The sequence below is a fragment of the Myotis myotis genome, unplaced genomic scaffold (genome assembly GCF_014108235.1).
Source record: "Myotis myotis isolate mMyoMyo1 unplaced genomic scaffold, mMyoMyo1.p scaffold_m19_p_2, whole genome shotgun sequence".
NCBI classification, from domain to species: domain Eukaryota; kingdom Metazoa; phylum Chordata; class Mammalia; order Chiroptera; family Vespertilionidae; genus Myotis; species Myotis myotis.
The window spans coordinates 150,845,209-150,859,915 of record NW_023416324.1 but is presented as its reverse complement, the minus strand read 5'-3'; the positions used below and the strand labels follow the sequence as shown (position 1 = coordinate 150,859,915).

The 14,707-nt window shown below is 42.0% G+C and overlaps 1 protein-coding gene across 1 annotated transcript in view; it reads left to right on the top strand.

Moving 5' to 3' along the window:
- Positions 1–5,669: 5,669 nt before the first annotated feature.
- CFAP44 (cilia and flagella associated protein 44) overlaps positions 5,670–14,707 on the top strand; it is a 117,603-nt gene continuing 108,565 nt past the window's right edge. The window contains exons 1-2 of the mRNA XM_036352344.1: positions 5,670–5,722; positions 12,507–12,620. Of these exons, the coding sequence (XP_036208237.1) occupies positions 12,512–12,620 (109 nt within the window). The 5' untranslated portion in view covers positions 5,670–5,722; positions 12,507–12,511. The remainder of the gene's footprint in view (positions 5,723–12,506; positions 12,621–14,707) is intronic.

Below are 14,707 nucleotides of genomic sequence, written 5' to 3'. Positions count from 1 at the left end.
ACAGAATTAAATATAAAACATTGCTATCAATTTTCCCAGCCCATAATCTACTAAGCACTCTGGGTAGGTCTTTCTTCAGGGCACCGGTTTGGCTCTCAGATATTGGTTTCTATTTTAAACTTGGTTTTTGAATTATTCCTTGGCTGTATAACAGGAATTTTCAACCTAAGTGAGGTGGTTATGGGGTGGGGGAAGCACGTCGAGACTGCGTACTTGGTGAACATTCTCCGGTAAATACCTTCCCTTCTCCTGCATTGCGGTCACTGTTCCAGAAAGTGTCCTATGCAGCTTTCATTTGGGCTTCATTGTTGTGGTGACCAATAATAATTATTTTCTTCTGGTATCATTAATTTTATTTACATTAAGTCATCTGTATTCATTTGCATTACTGCAGATTCTTTTATCCATATTGCACTTTTTGAAACTTAGTACTTAATAAATACTATCCCTGTCGGGGATGCAAACGATTTTAGTGTTATTCCTTATATTCCTGAAATGCCAAGTTACCTGCTTGGCTTGTGAATGCATTCTTTTTTTTTTTTTTTTTTTTTAAATCCTCAATTGAGGACTTTTTTCCATTGCTTTTTAGAGAGAGTGGAAGAGAAAGGGAAAGACAGAGAGAAACATCGATGTGAGAGAAATACATTGATTAGTTGCCTCCTGCACACACCCTGCCTGACTAGGGCTTGGGCTGGGAGGAGCCTGCAACCGAGGTATGTGTCCTTGACCAGAATCGAATTCAGGACCCTTTGGTCCGCAGGCCCACTGAGCCAAACTGGCTAGGGCAGTGAATGCATTCTTTTGACATGCATTTTCCTTGTTCTCCAACTAGCTGGCTCTTTATTCTCCCTCTCCCTTTATATTCCTATAAACCTCAATAGCCATGATTCTTAACTTTGGGAGCATTTTAAAAAATGCCAAATTGACAACCCCAGGGGCTTGTTGAGGCTTTGGCAGCTATTTTTAAAGGCTCAAAGTGATTTAATGTGAAGCCAGAGTTGAGAAAGATTGCAAAAAACATTTACCACAGCTCACTGGCAAACTGTGGGACTGGCATTTAAGTATCCACCTTGTCAGTGTTTGTCTTTGATACAAATGTAGATTGAAGAAACTGCAAGAATATTAGATACAGAGAAAAGAGCCTTTTTTTCTTAGACCTAAAGCAGTGCTTCTCAACTTTGGCTCCCATTAGAATCATCTGGGACCTTCTAAAATTCCTAATGCCCAAGTCTCGTTACATATCAAGTAAATTAGAATCTTTGGGAGCAGGACACAAACATCAGTATTTTTTAAAACCTAAGATGATTCTAGTGTACAGCCAACTTTTGGAAACATCATTACAAATACATTTATTATCCCCTAATCTTGAATTGGTGCATGCTTGGTTTTAATTAACAGTTCAATTTAAAACATATATATATTTTGATTTTAGAGAGGAAGGGAGAGGGAGAAAGAGAGAGAAACATCAATGATGAGAGATAATCACTGATCAGCTGCCTCCTGATGCCCCCCACTAGGGATTGAGCCTGCATCCCAGTGACCTCCTGGTTCATACGTCAATGCTCAAGCACTGAGCCATGCTTAATTAACAGTTCAGTTGCTTAAAAGCCCTCTTTATCAGCTTTCAGAGCCAACTGCATCAGTGGGTCTCAAAGTCTGACCCCTAATCGGCAGCATCAGCAGCAGCATCACCTGGCACATTTCTTTTACAGAGTCTTTGAATATGTATTCTGAACTGTCCTTGAATATATATTCTGAAACTAGAGGCCCGGTGCACGAGATTAGTGCACTCAGAGGAGGGGGGTCCCTCAGCCCGGCCTGTGCCATTTCACAGTCCGGGAGCCCTCAGGGGATGTCTGATTGCCAGCTTAGACCTGCTTTAGGAGCGGACCTAAACTGGCAGTCGGGCATCCTTAGTGCTGCCGCAGAGGCGGGAGAGGCTCCTTCCACCGTTGTGCTCTCCACCCATGAGCCTGGCTTCTGGCTGAGTGGGGCTCCCCTTGTGGGAGCACACTGACCACCAGGGGGCAGCTCCTGCATTGAGTGTCTGCCCCTTGGTGGTCAGTGTACATCATAGCGACTGGTTGTTCTGCCATTTGGTCAATTTGCATATTAGCCTTTTATTATATAGGATACGATGGTACTTGTTAGAAATGGAAATTCCTGGGCCCTACTCAGAAACTCTGGTGTCTGTTTTAATAAGCTCTTTCTGTGATTCTGATGCATGCTCACATTTGGAAACCATTGGTCTATAGCAGGGGTGGGCAAACTTTTTGACTCGAGGGCCACAATGGGTTCTTAAACTGGACCGGAGGGCCGGAACAAAAGCATGGATTGAGTGTTTGTGTGAACTAATATAAATTCAAAGTAAACATCATTACATAAAAGGGTATGGCCTTTTTTTTTTTTTTTAGTTTTATTCATTTCAAACGGGCCGCATTCGGCCCGCGGGCCATAGTTTGCCCATGGCTGGTCTATAGCATTGTGGAGGAGTGAATTCTGCTATATTTGGCTGTCATATACTACATTTATATTTACTTTTAATATTCCAAACTCAGATTACTTGTGTTTCTTGTGTTTAGTCTCAAGGTTTTGCATAACATGTGACTTCTTCTCCAATATGCAATAGAAAGCTGCTAAATCACTTGCCAAACTTTAATAATATTTATAGTTCTCCAAATTGTAGCTTGAAGAAAAACTAGATCAATAATTGTTAAATCCACAGTTGTAGATAGTAAAGTAACTTGGGTTAGCAGAATTTAATAATAATTTACTGTTTACTAAGTGCCAGGCACTATTTTAGCCACTTTACATGATTTCATGACACAGATACTGTTATCCTTATTTTGCAGATGAGGTGCAAGGAGGTGAGTACTCTCTCAAGGTCATCCACCAGGGTGTGGTGGCACTAGAATGGGAACAGAGATAGCCTTTCTCCAAAGCCTGTGCTATGCTGCCATCCTACAGTGTGTATGGCTTGGAAGCATCATAACAATAATAGCTATCTCTTATCGAGCCATTACTGTGTCAGGCACTGTACTAAGCTGCAATATCCCCATTATTTCATTTAAATCTCACAGTAAACCTATGGTTAGTTGTTAAATGCCACCCACCCCCCTTTATACGTGAAGAAATTGAGCCCTAATGGTAAAATAAATTGCCCATGTCAGAATGCTTATAAGAAATAAAGGACTTGAAGTTCTTATTAAAATAATTATTGGGCTTCTAATTTATAGGGAAGAACTAATATAGCGCAGTGGTTAAGGATACAAGTATCGCAATAGGAAAGCCTGGATTCAAATGCCATCTCTGCCACTTGAGCTTTCCCTTGGGCAAATTAATCTCATCTTTCCTATTTGAAGTCAGATAATATATTTTTTTTCCTATACAGTTGGGAGGATTAAGTGAAATTATACACACACACACACACACACACACACACACACACACAGGACCTAACTCACAACAAATGTTCAGAAATGATAACTGCTAGGTTGTAGTGTATAAATAAATACACCATTTTCTCCGTTTCTAGATTTTTAAAGACATTCTGTAGTGAATTGTTATTCTCTGATTAGCAGCTGGACCCAGCACTTTTAATTTCAGGGTATTTCACCTGAAAAGATGTTTGGAGGTTGGAAGAAAACGTTGAACATGTTATTTGAAAATGTAACTAACATGCTCTCTAAAAATAATTTTATCGTATGTTCTCTGAATTTTCATACACTCTGGATACACTGCTTAATAATAGCAAGAATAGGTCTTTTTTTTCTTTTTATACTCAAGAATACTTTCTAAAGAGAACACTTGAATGTTACCAATAAATGCATGGTATAAAGTTTTTGGAAAGTTGTTATGTAACATTATGGAAACCAATAAACAAAATGAAATACAGCCATGTTTTTCTTGTCAGTTTTATTGAGAAGTAATTTATATATAGGAAACTACATCATTTAAAGAGAACAATTCATTGGCTTTTGGTAGTTGTAAAAATACACAAAACTATCACAATTAGGACACATTTCTATCATCTCCAAAAGATTTCATCTCTGCAGTGTATCCCTCCCTTTGCTCCAGCCCTAGGCAACCACTGATTTACTTTTGGTCATCACAGATTTGTTTGCATTTTATATAAAGGGAATCATACACTATGTACTATTCTGTGTCTGTCTTCTTCCACTGTAATTGAAATTCACCCAAGTTGGGTGTATCAGTTTCTTCCTTTTTAAACTCCCGAGTAGCATTCCATTGTATGCTTATCCATTCACCTGTCAGTGGTCATTTCCAGTTTTTTTGCTCTTGTAAATATAGCTGCTACTCAGGTGGAAGCTTTGTACAGACATAAGTTTTTGTTTATCTTGGGTAAAGACCTTGGACATGAAATGGCATGGTATATGTTTAACTTTTAAAGAAACTGCCAAACGGTTTTCCAAAGTGTTGTGCCATTTTACCTTCTCAAGAGCAGTGCATGAGAGTCCTGCTTGCTCCACATCCTTCTACATTTGGAGCTGGCAGTTCAAAAAATTTCACCCACCCCAGTGAGTGTGGGGGGTGTGGCTGTGGTGTGCATCTCCCAGAGGTCTCCTGTTAAGCATCTTTCCATGTGTTTACTGATCACTCATATATCTGATGTGAAGCATGCTAAGTCCCTTGCCCATTAAAAAAAGTTTGGCAGTTTTTTCTTATTGAATTACGAATTATGTTTTCTGGATACAGAGTTCTTTGTCACATATCATTGCCATGTTGTCACCATTTTAAAACTTGTGTTGTAATCAATAACATGAGGTATTTAAAAAATCAGTTCCAGCTCTGGTTGTACCACAAAGCACTTGAAGAGTAAACTGCTCAACTGCCCAGCGTCCTGCGACCAAGGAGCCCACAACATACAATCTTATGTGCTCTTAAAGGCCAACAGAGATAACATAGTGTAAAATAAGTAGTTAAATAAACAAAACAAAATAAGTCTCCAGAAGTATCTTTGCTCACATTGTATGCGGGAAACGTATTTATACATTTTACGTATTTATACGTTCTACTAGTGTAGAAGAGCGCGGGACACGTATTAATACGTTTTTTATAGACTAGCGGTAGAATGTGGGTAACGTATAAATACGTAAACTAAAGTTATCGTAATTTTACTGAACGTTGCCATTTGCGCAAAAAATTAGCAAAAATGGCCCACGCCACCTGTTAGCGCGCGATAAAAACTGCCCGCAAACAATGTGTGCTGCTGATAGTGTACCGTCAGGGATCTTTTGGGTCATTCTGTATTACTAGCAGGAACTTCGAAAGTATTCAAAAGTCATGCTGCTTAACAAACCATCCTTAGGATAATTATAATAATTATGTAAATGATATAATAATAAGCTGGTAGAGCGCTGGGCTTTTCTGTTTGGCCTTGAACCTGAGTCACAGACCATGAAATTGCCGGGACCAAAAGGCGAGTGAAACTGCAGGTCCCAGGGACACCACAGCCGAATTTCCCCAAAGAATGTCGCCTCCGTAGCGCATGCGCTTCAAGGCCGCTCCTCTCCCCGCGGGAGGCGGGGCCGCGTTGCCGCGGTAACTGCAGTAAACGGAGACCTTGGGCAGCTGCCCTAGCGCATGCGCTTCAAGGCCGCTCCAGTTACCGCTTCCGTTGCCGTGGTAACTGCAGTAAACGGAGACCTTGGGCAGCTGCAGTGACTAAGCCAGTTCGGTCGGTGGGCGGTCGGTGCCTCAGGTAAGTTTGGACCCCAACTGCTGGGCAGTTCCCACAACTCCCCCGACACCCTCAAATCTGTTAGCGAGTTAGGGAGCAGTGAACCCCACTTGGATTTCCCTCAGACTGAACCAATGTCCCTCCCCTAGACTTTCCCTCGTCCTCCCTCCGGATCAGTTTGACAAACTTTTGAAGTGACTGGCCTTGGCAGGCAGGGAGCTAGACACTGGATACAAAGCGGACACCGTTCCTGCCTGTAGGGAGCTCATCCTCCTGCAGGGACAGCAGAAGTCCCAGGTAGACCCGGCTGAGAGGAAGCAGGGAGTCGGGTGGGCACGTGCCTGGGTTCCAGGTCAAGCAGCCGCCCCACCCACCCACACTTGGCTGTGGGACACTTGGCAAGGTGAGCCTCTGCCCTTCGGTTTTCTCATCTCTGAAAAGGAAGATGGTAATGCTAATTTCATGGGGTTCTTGTTACAGTTAAATTGGATAATGCAGGTAAAGTGTGTAGCTCATGAGTCACACATAGTCAGTGCACAATTAATACTTTTTTTCATTCTAATAGATACAGTGGTATAAAAGTAGTGTGTCCAGTCAGTTGTGATTTGTTCCAGGTGGTCATGGACTAAAACTTTTGAGGAGAGGTTAGGGTGGGGGAAGTGACAAGAGAGGAGCTATAATCCTAAAATGAAGGGTCTTCATGCCATGCCAAAGAGCCTGAGTCTTTATTCTATGGCAATGAGGAACTAAAGGCTTTATATACAAAGAGTGGTACATTAAAAGCTGTGCTTTAGAAATACAGGAGGCAGTGTAGGGAATGGACTGGCGATGGGAGAGACAAGGATGCAGCTGTGGTAGGGTAAAGCTGAGACACAATGAGGACCAGAACTAGGGTGGAAATAGATTCTAAAGGCTTAAGAACTGCACACTTGGCGACAGGACTTCCAAACCAATTGCATGCGCTGGGTGAGAGGGAAGGATTCAAAGAGTAACTGCTCTGCTTTTTCACCTTAAAATGCACCTGACTCAGAGTCATTTTGAGAAATAGATGAAACAGGATGCGTAGAATCCTTAGAACTATGCTCGATACATGGAAAACATTAAAAAAACAAAAACAAAAGAAACGAGCTATTATCCTCTCCATGGTTGTATTATCCTTTGTAAATGCTGAGTGTTTTTATGCAACAATCCCTATGAGTCTTAGCATGACCAGCTCCAGTACACTGCTGAGCTTGTGTTTGAGCTTGTGAGAATGCACTCTAGTGAATGAATACAAGCAGTCTCACCTTGAGGAACCTTTTGTTTGGCTCCCAGATAACCTCCTTCTAGCAGCATGCCCCTCTGCATCACTGCACTATGATTCTCTTTTTCTTTACACTTCCTCAGGGTAGACTCAAAACTTGACATTCTACCTAAATGAGTTGGTTAGCAGAATTCGCTAAAGGCTGGACTAATGAGCCTGAATCTAATGAAAGTAGATTTAAGATAGTTTTGCAAATAGACTCCCAAACCCAGCTAGCTCAGTTGTATAAGACAGGACTTGGCTAAGAACACAAATAAGGTTTAGTCATTCAAGTTGGTTACAAATTGACTATGATGAGTCTGTATATGAGGATGTGTTGGAAATTAACTTCCTGAGCCATCAAGATTCTGAAAAGAGTTAGAGCCACACTAGTGAGGAATAATTTAAAGAATTGGGATGCTGTAGTTGGGAAAAGAGAGGGTCTGGGGAGAAAAGTGAGCCAGTTACACTGATTTGAATGGCTATAACACACAGGAAAACTTGTTCTCCGTCCCCAGAAGAATAAGGACCAATAGATTCAAGTTGCATTCTTAACACTATGTGTTTTAACCGACGTCACCTCTCTGAGAAAGGTTGTTTCTCCAGGTGGGGATTTTTCCCTGGAGTTAGGGATTAACAGGACTAAGGAAGGGAATAAAACCCCTTAACTAAGTGTCAGGCGGGTAGTTAGTCACTTTAACTATGAACAATCACGCTTAAGCTACATAATCTTTACTTAGGATAATCTCCTTCAGTTACTTCCTTGTAGCTTAACAGAACGATAGAGTAGTGACCTTGGAATGGAGATAACAAATTCCCTAACCTTTGGAATAGAATGGATAGGATTAAAATCAACTGGTATAAATACAGATGTAACAGGAGAATAAATATAGAACCTGGCTGGAGAACCTGGCTAGAACCTGGCTAGAGAACCTGGCTAGAGAACCTGGCTATACTGATCAACTGAATGCTGTCTCCGTGTCCTTCCTTCTTCGCTGACTCCGTCCATACCTTTGGGAACCCCTGGACCTGTTGGGGCTGGACCCCAACAGAGAGCCAGACTTTCAACCCAGTCAGTCTGACTCTAGCCAATACTCTCAGCCTGATCAATACACCAGACTCCTTTTCCAATGGTGCCGGGCTCCATGTTGTAGTTGTGTGACTTATATTGGGAGTGGAGGGTGTAGTTTGGACTAGGTAAGATCTTTTTCAGCTCTGAAGTTTCCATGATTGTATTTATTGGGCCTAGCTGTATTAGAGAGAATATGAAGTAATTATAGTAAAAATAACTACCAGTTTCAAATATCTACTAGATTGCCTTCTATAAACTCATGGCCCTTAACCCTGGTTATTATCCTTGGTTGCACAAAAGAATTACATAGGGAGCAAGACCCCGAGAATGGAATGGAGTAAAAAGTTTTTCAAGTGATTCTAAGGTGCAACTAGAATTGAGAACTATAGGTATAAAGAAAATGAGATTTAAATCTCTGATAGGTACTAGACCTACCACTGCTGGCTTTAGGGGGCCATGAGCCAGGGATTGCAGGCAGCCTGTGGAAGCTTAGACCAGTTCCTGGCCTACAGCCAGCAAGAAAGCAACCAAACTTGGAGATAATGAACGAGTGTAATTTTAAGCTGCTAAATTTGTACAACAGCAATAGAACTCTAAGTATATTTATAGACTAAATTGTTATTGAAACTTGCAGACAAAATATTTTAATTTAGACCTTCACAATACATCATTAGTTCAGCTTGATTGGCCAGCCCACTGCCTATCTTTCCTCCTTACTTGGGGCCTGCATCGTGGCAACTTAAAGAGTAGTTTAGTTTTTTGCCAACACAGTAATGTTAATTTTTATCAAGGAAATCTTTATCTGTTGTCCCCAGTTCAATCATGCCTCTCTGACTGTCCTGCTCTGGTCAGCCTTGGATGGGTCTGAATCAGTGATTTAGAAGAGAAGCTGATTCTGAGACTATATTTAAAGAGAAATGTCAATTTCTACTTCTTAGATTGTAACTATTTAAGGTCAGGGGCTGTTTATTGCTCATCTTTCCATGCCTAGCATAATACCATCCTACCTAATAATAGACAAACATGGTAATTGACCATACCTTTGCTACACCTCCCATTGGCTAATCAGCGCGATATGCAAATTAACCCAACCAAGATGGCGGCCGGCAGCCACACAGCTGAAGCGAGCAGGAGGCTTGCTTGCTCCAGTGATGGAGGAAGCCAAGGTTCCCCGCCTGCTGCGGCCCGGCTCTGAGCTCCGAAAGTAACAAAGTTTCAATTATAGAAGCTAAACAAACCCCAGATACCTGCTTTCAGCCGGCCGTGGCCTCAGAGCTGGAGCGAGCAGGAGCCGGCTCTCAGCTCCAGTGATGGCAACAAAGTTTCAATTATAGAAGGTAAATAAATCCCAAAATTAAAAAAAAAGAAAAAAAGGAGAGGCTGGGAGCTTCAGTCGCCAGCCAGCGTGAAAACAGCCATCAGCCCCTCATCCAGGCTGGCCAGGCACCCAGTGGGGACCCCCATCCTGAAGGGGGTGTGATCAGCTACAAACAGCCATCAGCCCCTCATCCAGGCTGGCCAGGCACCCAAGCAGGACCCCCACCCTGATCCGGGACTCCCTTCAGGGCAAACCATCCAGCCCCCACCCGTGCACCAGGCCTCTATCCTATATAGTAAAAGGGTAATATGCAAACTGACCCTAACAGTAGAAAGACTGGGAATGACTGGTCACTATGACACACACTGACCACCAGGGGGCAGACGCTCAATGCAGGAGCTGCCCTCTGGTGGTCAGTGAGCTCCCACATGGAGGAGCTCTGCTCAGCCACAAGCAGGTTGATGGCTGCCAGTACAGTGGTGGTGGTGGGAGTCTCTCCCGCCTCCTCAGCAGTGCTAAGGATGTCTGACTGCAGCTTAGGTCTGCTCCCGCTGGCAAGTGGACATCCCCCGAGGGCTGCCGGGCTGCCAGAGGGATGTCTGATTGCCAGCTTAGGCCCAATCCCCTGGGGAGCAGGCCTAAGCCAGCAGGTGGTCATCCCCCGAGGGGTCCCAGACTGCGAGAGGGCACAGGCCGGGCTGAGGGAACCCCCCCTCCGAGTGCACAAATTTTTGTGCACCGGGCCTCTAGTCCAGGGGTCCTCAAACTTTTTAAACAGGGGGCCAGTACACTGTCCCTCAGACCATTGGAGGGCCGGACTATAGTTTAAAAAAAAACCTATGAACAAATTCCTGTGCACACTGCACATATCTTATTTTGAACTAAAAAAACAAAACGGGAACAAATACAATATTTGTATTTGCATGTGGCCCGTGGGCCGTAGTTTGAGGACCCCTGTTCTAGTCTATAATAATACAAGCATAATATGCAAATTAGACCGGATGTCCTTCCTTCCGGACAAAGCTGTGGTGGGCAGGGGCCAAGACAGAGGCAGCAAAGGCCCCCCAGGCTGTGGTGATGGGCGGTGATTTGGGGCTGAGGCAGAGGCAGCCATGGCGGTGGCGGGGGTCCAAGGCCCTTGCACGAATTATGTGCATTGGGCCTTTAGTTTGTACATAAATATGCTCAATTTTGGGAATTGAATTGATTTATGTTATGAAGAACCTTGAAAGCAAAGAAGAAAACAGCATTTAGGTATGCTTGTAGCTATCTGAACAAATTTACCTAATAAGTACAAGATAATTTGTAACCAAGCTGCAATAACTGACATTGCCGTGCAATGCCAACTATTTTTTTAAATTATCATTAATTATTTTTAAATCAGTGACTTATATAAACACAGAAAGCAAGCCTGTGTATCCAAACTTGAAGAAACAAGAAATGTACTGGATGATAGAATTTGGAGTTTAAAAGATCTTGCTACTTAAAAATTTTCTGTCATTTGATTTTTATATACTTTGGGCATATATTCTGCAATCCAGTGAGAGAAAATAAGGAAGGAAGGAGAGAAAAACAACCAAAAAGAGAAAAGAAAAAACCTCTCTTTCTCTCTTTAAAGGGTAAAACATCATCTTGGTAACCCAGAAAAATGGCTCCAAGGTATTAAACACAAATTTAATAAAATGAGTATCAACTTGGACATATCTTTCTTGATAATAGTTTATAGTAAAAACATTTGGGCAATATGCTATTGTCCCCCAAATCAAGAGATAGCATCATTGTGATGTCACTGCAGGAAAACATCTGGAATTAACCCTAATGTCCAGATGAAGGGAGGTGGCAGCCATACTGCACGCCCCACTGACAGGCGGTACATATCACATCTGCTTTAGGCATACTAGTCTTTCTTTCATGACCAGGAAGGTATAATAATGCACGAGTTCAATTAATTCTGATAGCAGCCTTCTAAGTTAGTTTTTTCTTCTTTCCCATTTTACAGTTGAGGAATTGATGAAAAGTTTAATTAGCTAGTTACATGGTAGAACTGGGATTCAAACCTGAATCTAATAATAAATACGACCCAAATAGAACTACCATTCTATTCTGCTCGCCAGCCATGCCCTAGAAGACTGTTGAGGAAACGGGTTGGATCGTGTGGAAAAGTGAAGGACTTAGAAGGGAGGTATAGAAGGTGTTTCCACACGAAGAGCTGCAATAGAGAGAAGACAGAGACAACAACCGGTTGTGTCACCCATCTTCTCAAAATCCTTCATTGGCTTTCAATTAACTTAGAAAGAAGTTCTCAATTCCTTAGCAAAGCTTAGGGACAGTCTCATGATCTGCCACTTGCCTCCTCTTCAATGATCCGTTCACTGTCTCACTCTAGCCAATAGACTACTTTCTGCTTTTCACAGACACAGCCTTCTCTCTGAAGTTCCCTCTGCCTAATATACTCCTTTCCATTCTAAGCGTGGCCAACTCCCACTCATCACCTGTGCTGCAAACACCTCTTCCTTAATCCCTAGACCTGGTTTAATCTTCTTGCTATATATGTCCACAACACCCCATTCTTTCCTTTTTGTAGCATTCATTATATTTCATTGTTTTTTAAATAGCTATCTTTCTAAACAACAAGTTCCACAAAGTTAGGGGTCATTCTCTTTAATTCAGTACTACAATTTAGTGTCTAACATAAAACTTGACACATGGTAGGTGCCCCTCAACAAATATTTTTTAACTGAAATTGATTAGTAACACCAGGGTAATTCAATGATGGGAAGAGGAAGAGGGAGATATGAACTAAAGGAAGATGGCAGAGGGTTCGTTTTAATGGTGGAACATTTAGGGACAAGATGAACTTGGGTGGTGTTTGCCTGCAGACCTTTGAAAACCAGAGGGTATCTCGCTGAGAAGCTTGCCTGGAGAAAGGGAGTATCGGCCTCTATTTGCTGTTCTGCAGGGGTTTCTGAAGGTGGTATGCCCTCCTGCTGGTGAAGTCATCTAGGATGCTACACAGACAGATGATTGTCATCAACACCCTTGGTGTTTGTAGAATTTGTTAGGGGAGGAAATCTGCTAACGATTTCTGTTTTACAGCTTTATCCCTTTCCCTGTCTCAATGTTGCACTTACAGAGGAAATGAAGGAGCCCGATGATCAAGATACTGAGGTGGGGAGGTCAGAGAGGTCAGAGAGGTCAAAGAGCAGTGGAAGTCAGTCTCGGGGGTCCTCGCAAGCTTTATCAAGATGTAAGTAAAGGTTATACATTTGCTTGGTGTTTGATTATTAAATTTAGCTAAAATAATTTTAAAGAATATGTACTTAAATTTATGCAACAGAAATGGTTTACTTGTTGAACTCCCTAAACTCTAATCCTTGAAGAGCAGAGCCTGTGTTTTAATCCTTTTATCTGCAACTCCGGGCACATAGACAACTCTGTGCTGATAATGACCTGTCTGCACCCCGCATCTTGTTCCCACCTGTGAAGTTGTTGTATTGTACCCTGTGAATCACACAAGGACGCCTCAAGAAGTCGAATTAAGGAGCCACATTTATTTCAAAGCCAGAACTACGAGGGGGCAATGCTCTCCAAATCTCGTAGTGCCCTTTTGGCCGAAACATCAGACTTATAAAGGCAAATATCACAAAGGTATTGATTACATCTCGAGGTTTGGAATGAGGAACCTGGTTTGCAAAAAGCAGTTTGTTACAGAAGCTTAGATTGAACAAGTTAGTTACAAAGATTAATTATAGTTTTGGGTCTTGGGACCACTGAGTCAACGGAAACACATTATCTGGAACCACTGAGGCCATTTAGAGTAATTGTGCTGTCCTGGTCTCCAGGTGCAGAGGAATGTGCTTCGAAAGACCAGTAAGATCACTATCAATGGGGGTATTCAAATCACAATCAATGGAGTATTCAATCGAATGGGATAACTTATATAAGTTCAGAAAATCAAAATAACTTTTCTATTACTTTAGCAAGCAAATAATTATAGAAGCCAAGTCAGCAGGGTTAAAATATTAAACAGCAAATTTTACCCGAGCATGGTTGCTACCATGCTTAAAAGTCCAAAGTTAATGGACTTTTCTAATACCGTGTGGGGCGATGGGAGCTGGACTTTAGTTTTAAGTCCTGGATCTACCACTTAGAGATGCTTGAACCTGGGTAAATTTTAAAACCTCCATTTTCTCACCCATTAACATGATAATTTTCAGGATTAAATTGGGTAACGTGTGGAAGGATATTATAGGCTGCAACTAGAAGAGAAAGAGAGGAATTTTGTAATAGGATTTTTAAAAGATGGCTGGCTCTTTCTGACTAGCCCCATGATGTTAGGTATCTTAGTAGAATCTTGACATTTTTTATTGTAATCCTAAATATAGTTTCAGAAATTATTTTTTACTATTAGAAGAGATATGTTCCTGGGGAAATCAACTCCTTCGCAAAATTTACATTAAATTATTTCAGTCTGAGATATATCTCATAGATTCATGATTTCTCCATATCATCTTTAATTTTAGATGTTTCTCTCCTCTTGCTTGGATTCTTACCACAAGGATTTCCACTGAAATCTTTCTGTTCAAGTCTCCCTCCATACCACCACTAGTTATCTTTCTAGAAAATTAGATTATTTCATTCTCCTGAAAAATGTTAGTTTGCTTCTCTCTTGTTTTTTATTTTGCACTTTTCTCCACTCCCTACATTTCTGAGACAGGATCATCTGCGTTTTGGTTTCCAGTCCTTTGCAGCATTTTTCTGGATGGCTGGACTGAAGGACAATGAGCCTTTGTCTAGCCTTGCCTCGGCATCTCCCTTTTTTACGCGAGGCCCTCCGAGAGGCAGGCCTTAGCAAGTGTGACCTGGCCCTGTACTCAGCTCATAAAACAGTTTACACATCCTGGGTTGTAGGATCCCAAATGATAATCTGAAAGAATCTGCTGGCACCCTGGAACCTTCTACCCTGGTGATGTTAGAAGAGGTCTCTGTCCTGATTCAGCTACATACCTTATAGCTGGTTCCTGCATCCCTGCCTGGGGGACCTTGCCTTGTTCTCAGTCTTGCTGAAATATCTTAGCAACTTCTTACCCTTTAGAATTCTCATGCAGAGTGAATTTCCTGGGTTTCCACCTAAGCATGGATTAAAGTGGACCCTTCCCCAGACTCAGCAATGGGTTTGTGCTGTAACTGAGTCCTATTAAGAAATATAAGTAAAATGTATCAGAAACCATTCAGCATTTCTTCTAAGGGTGAAGGACTGTTAGTTATTTAGACACTGATTTCTGATTCTTATTAAAGGACTATTTGCTGGCCTCATATAGTAAATTGGGAAGT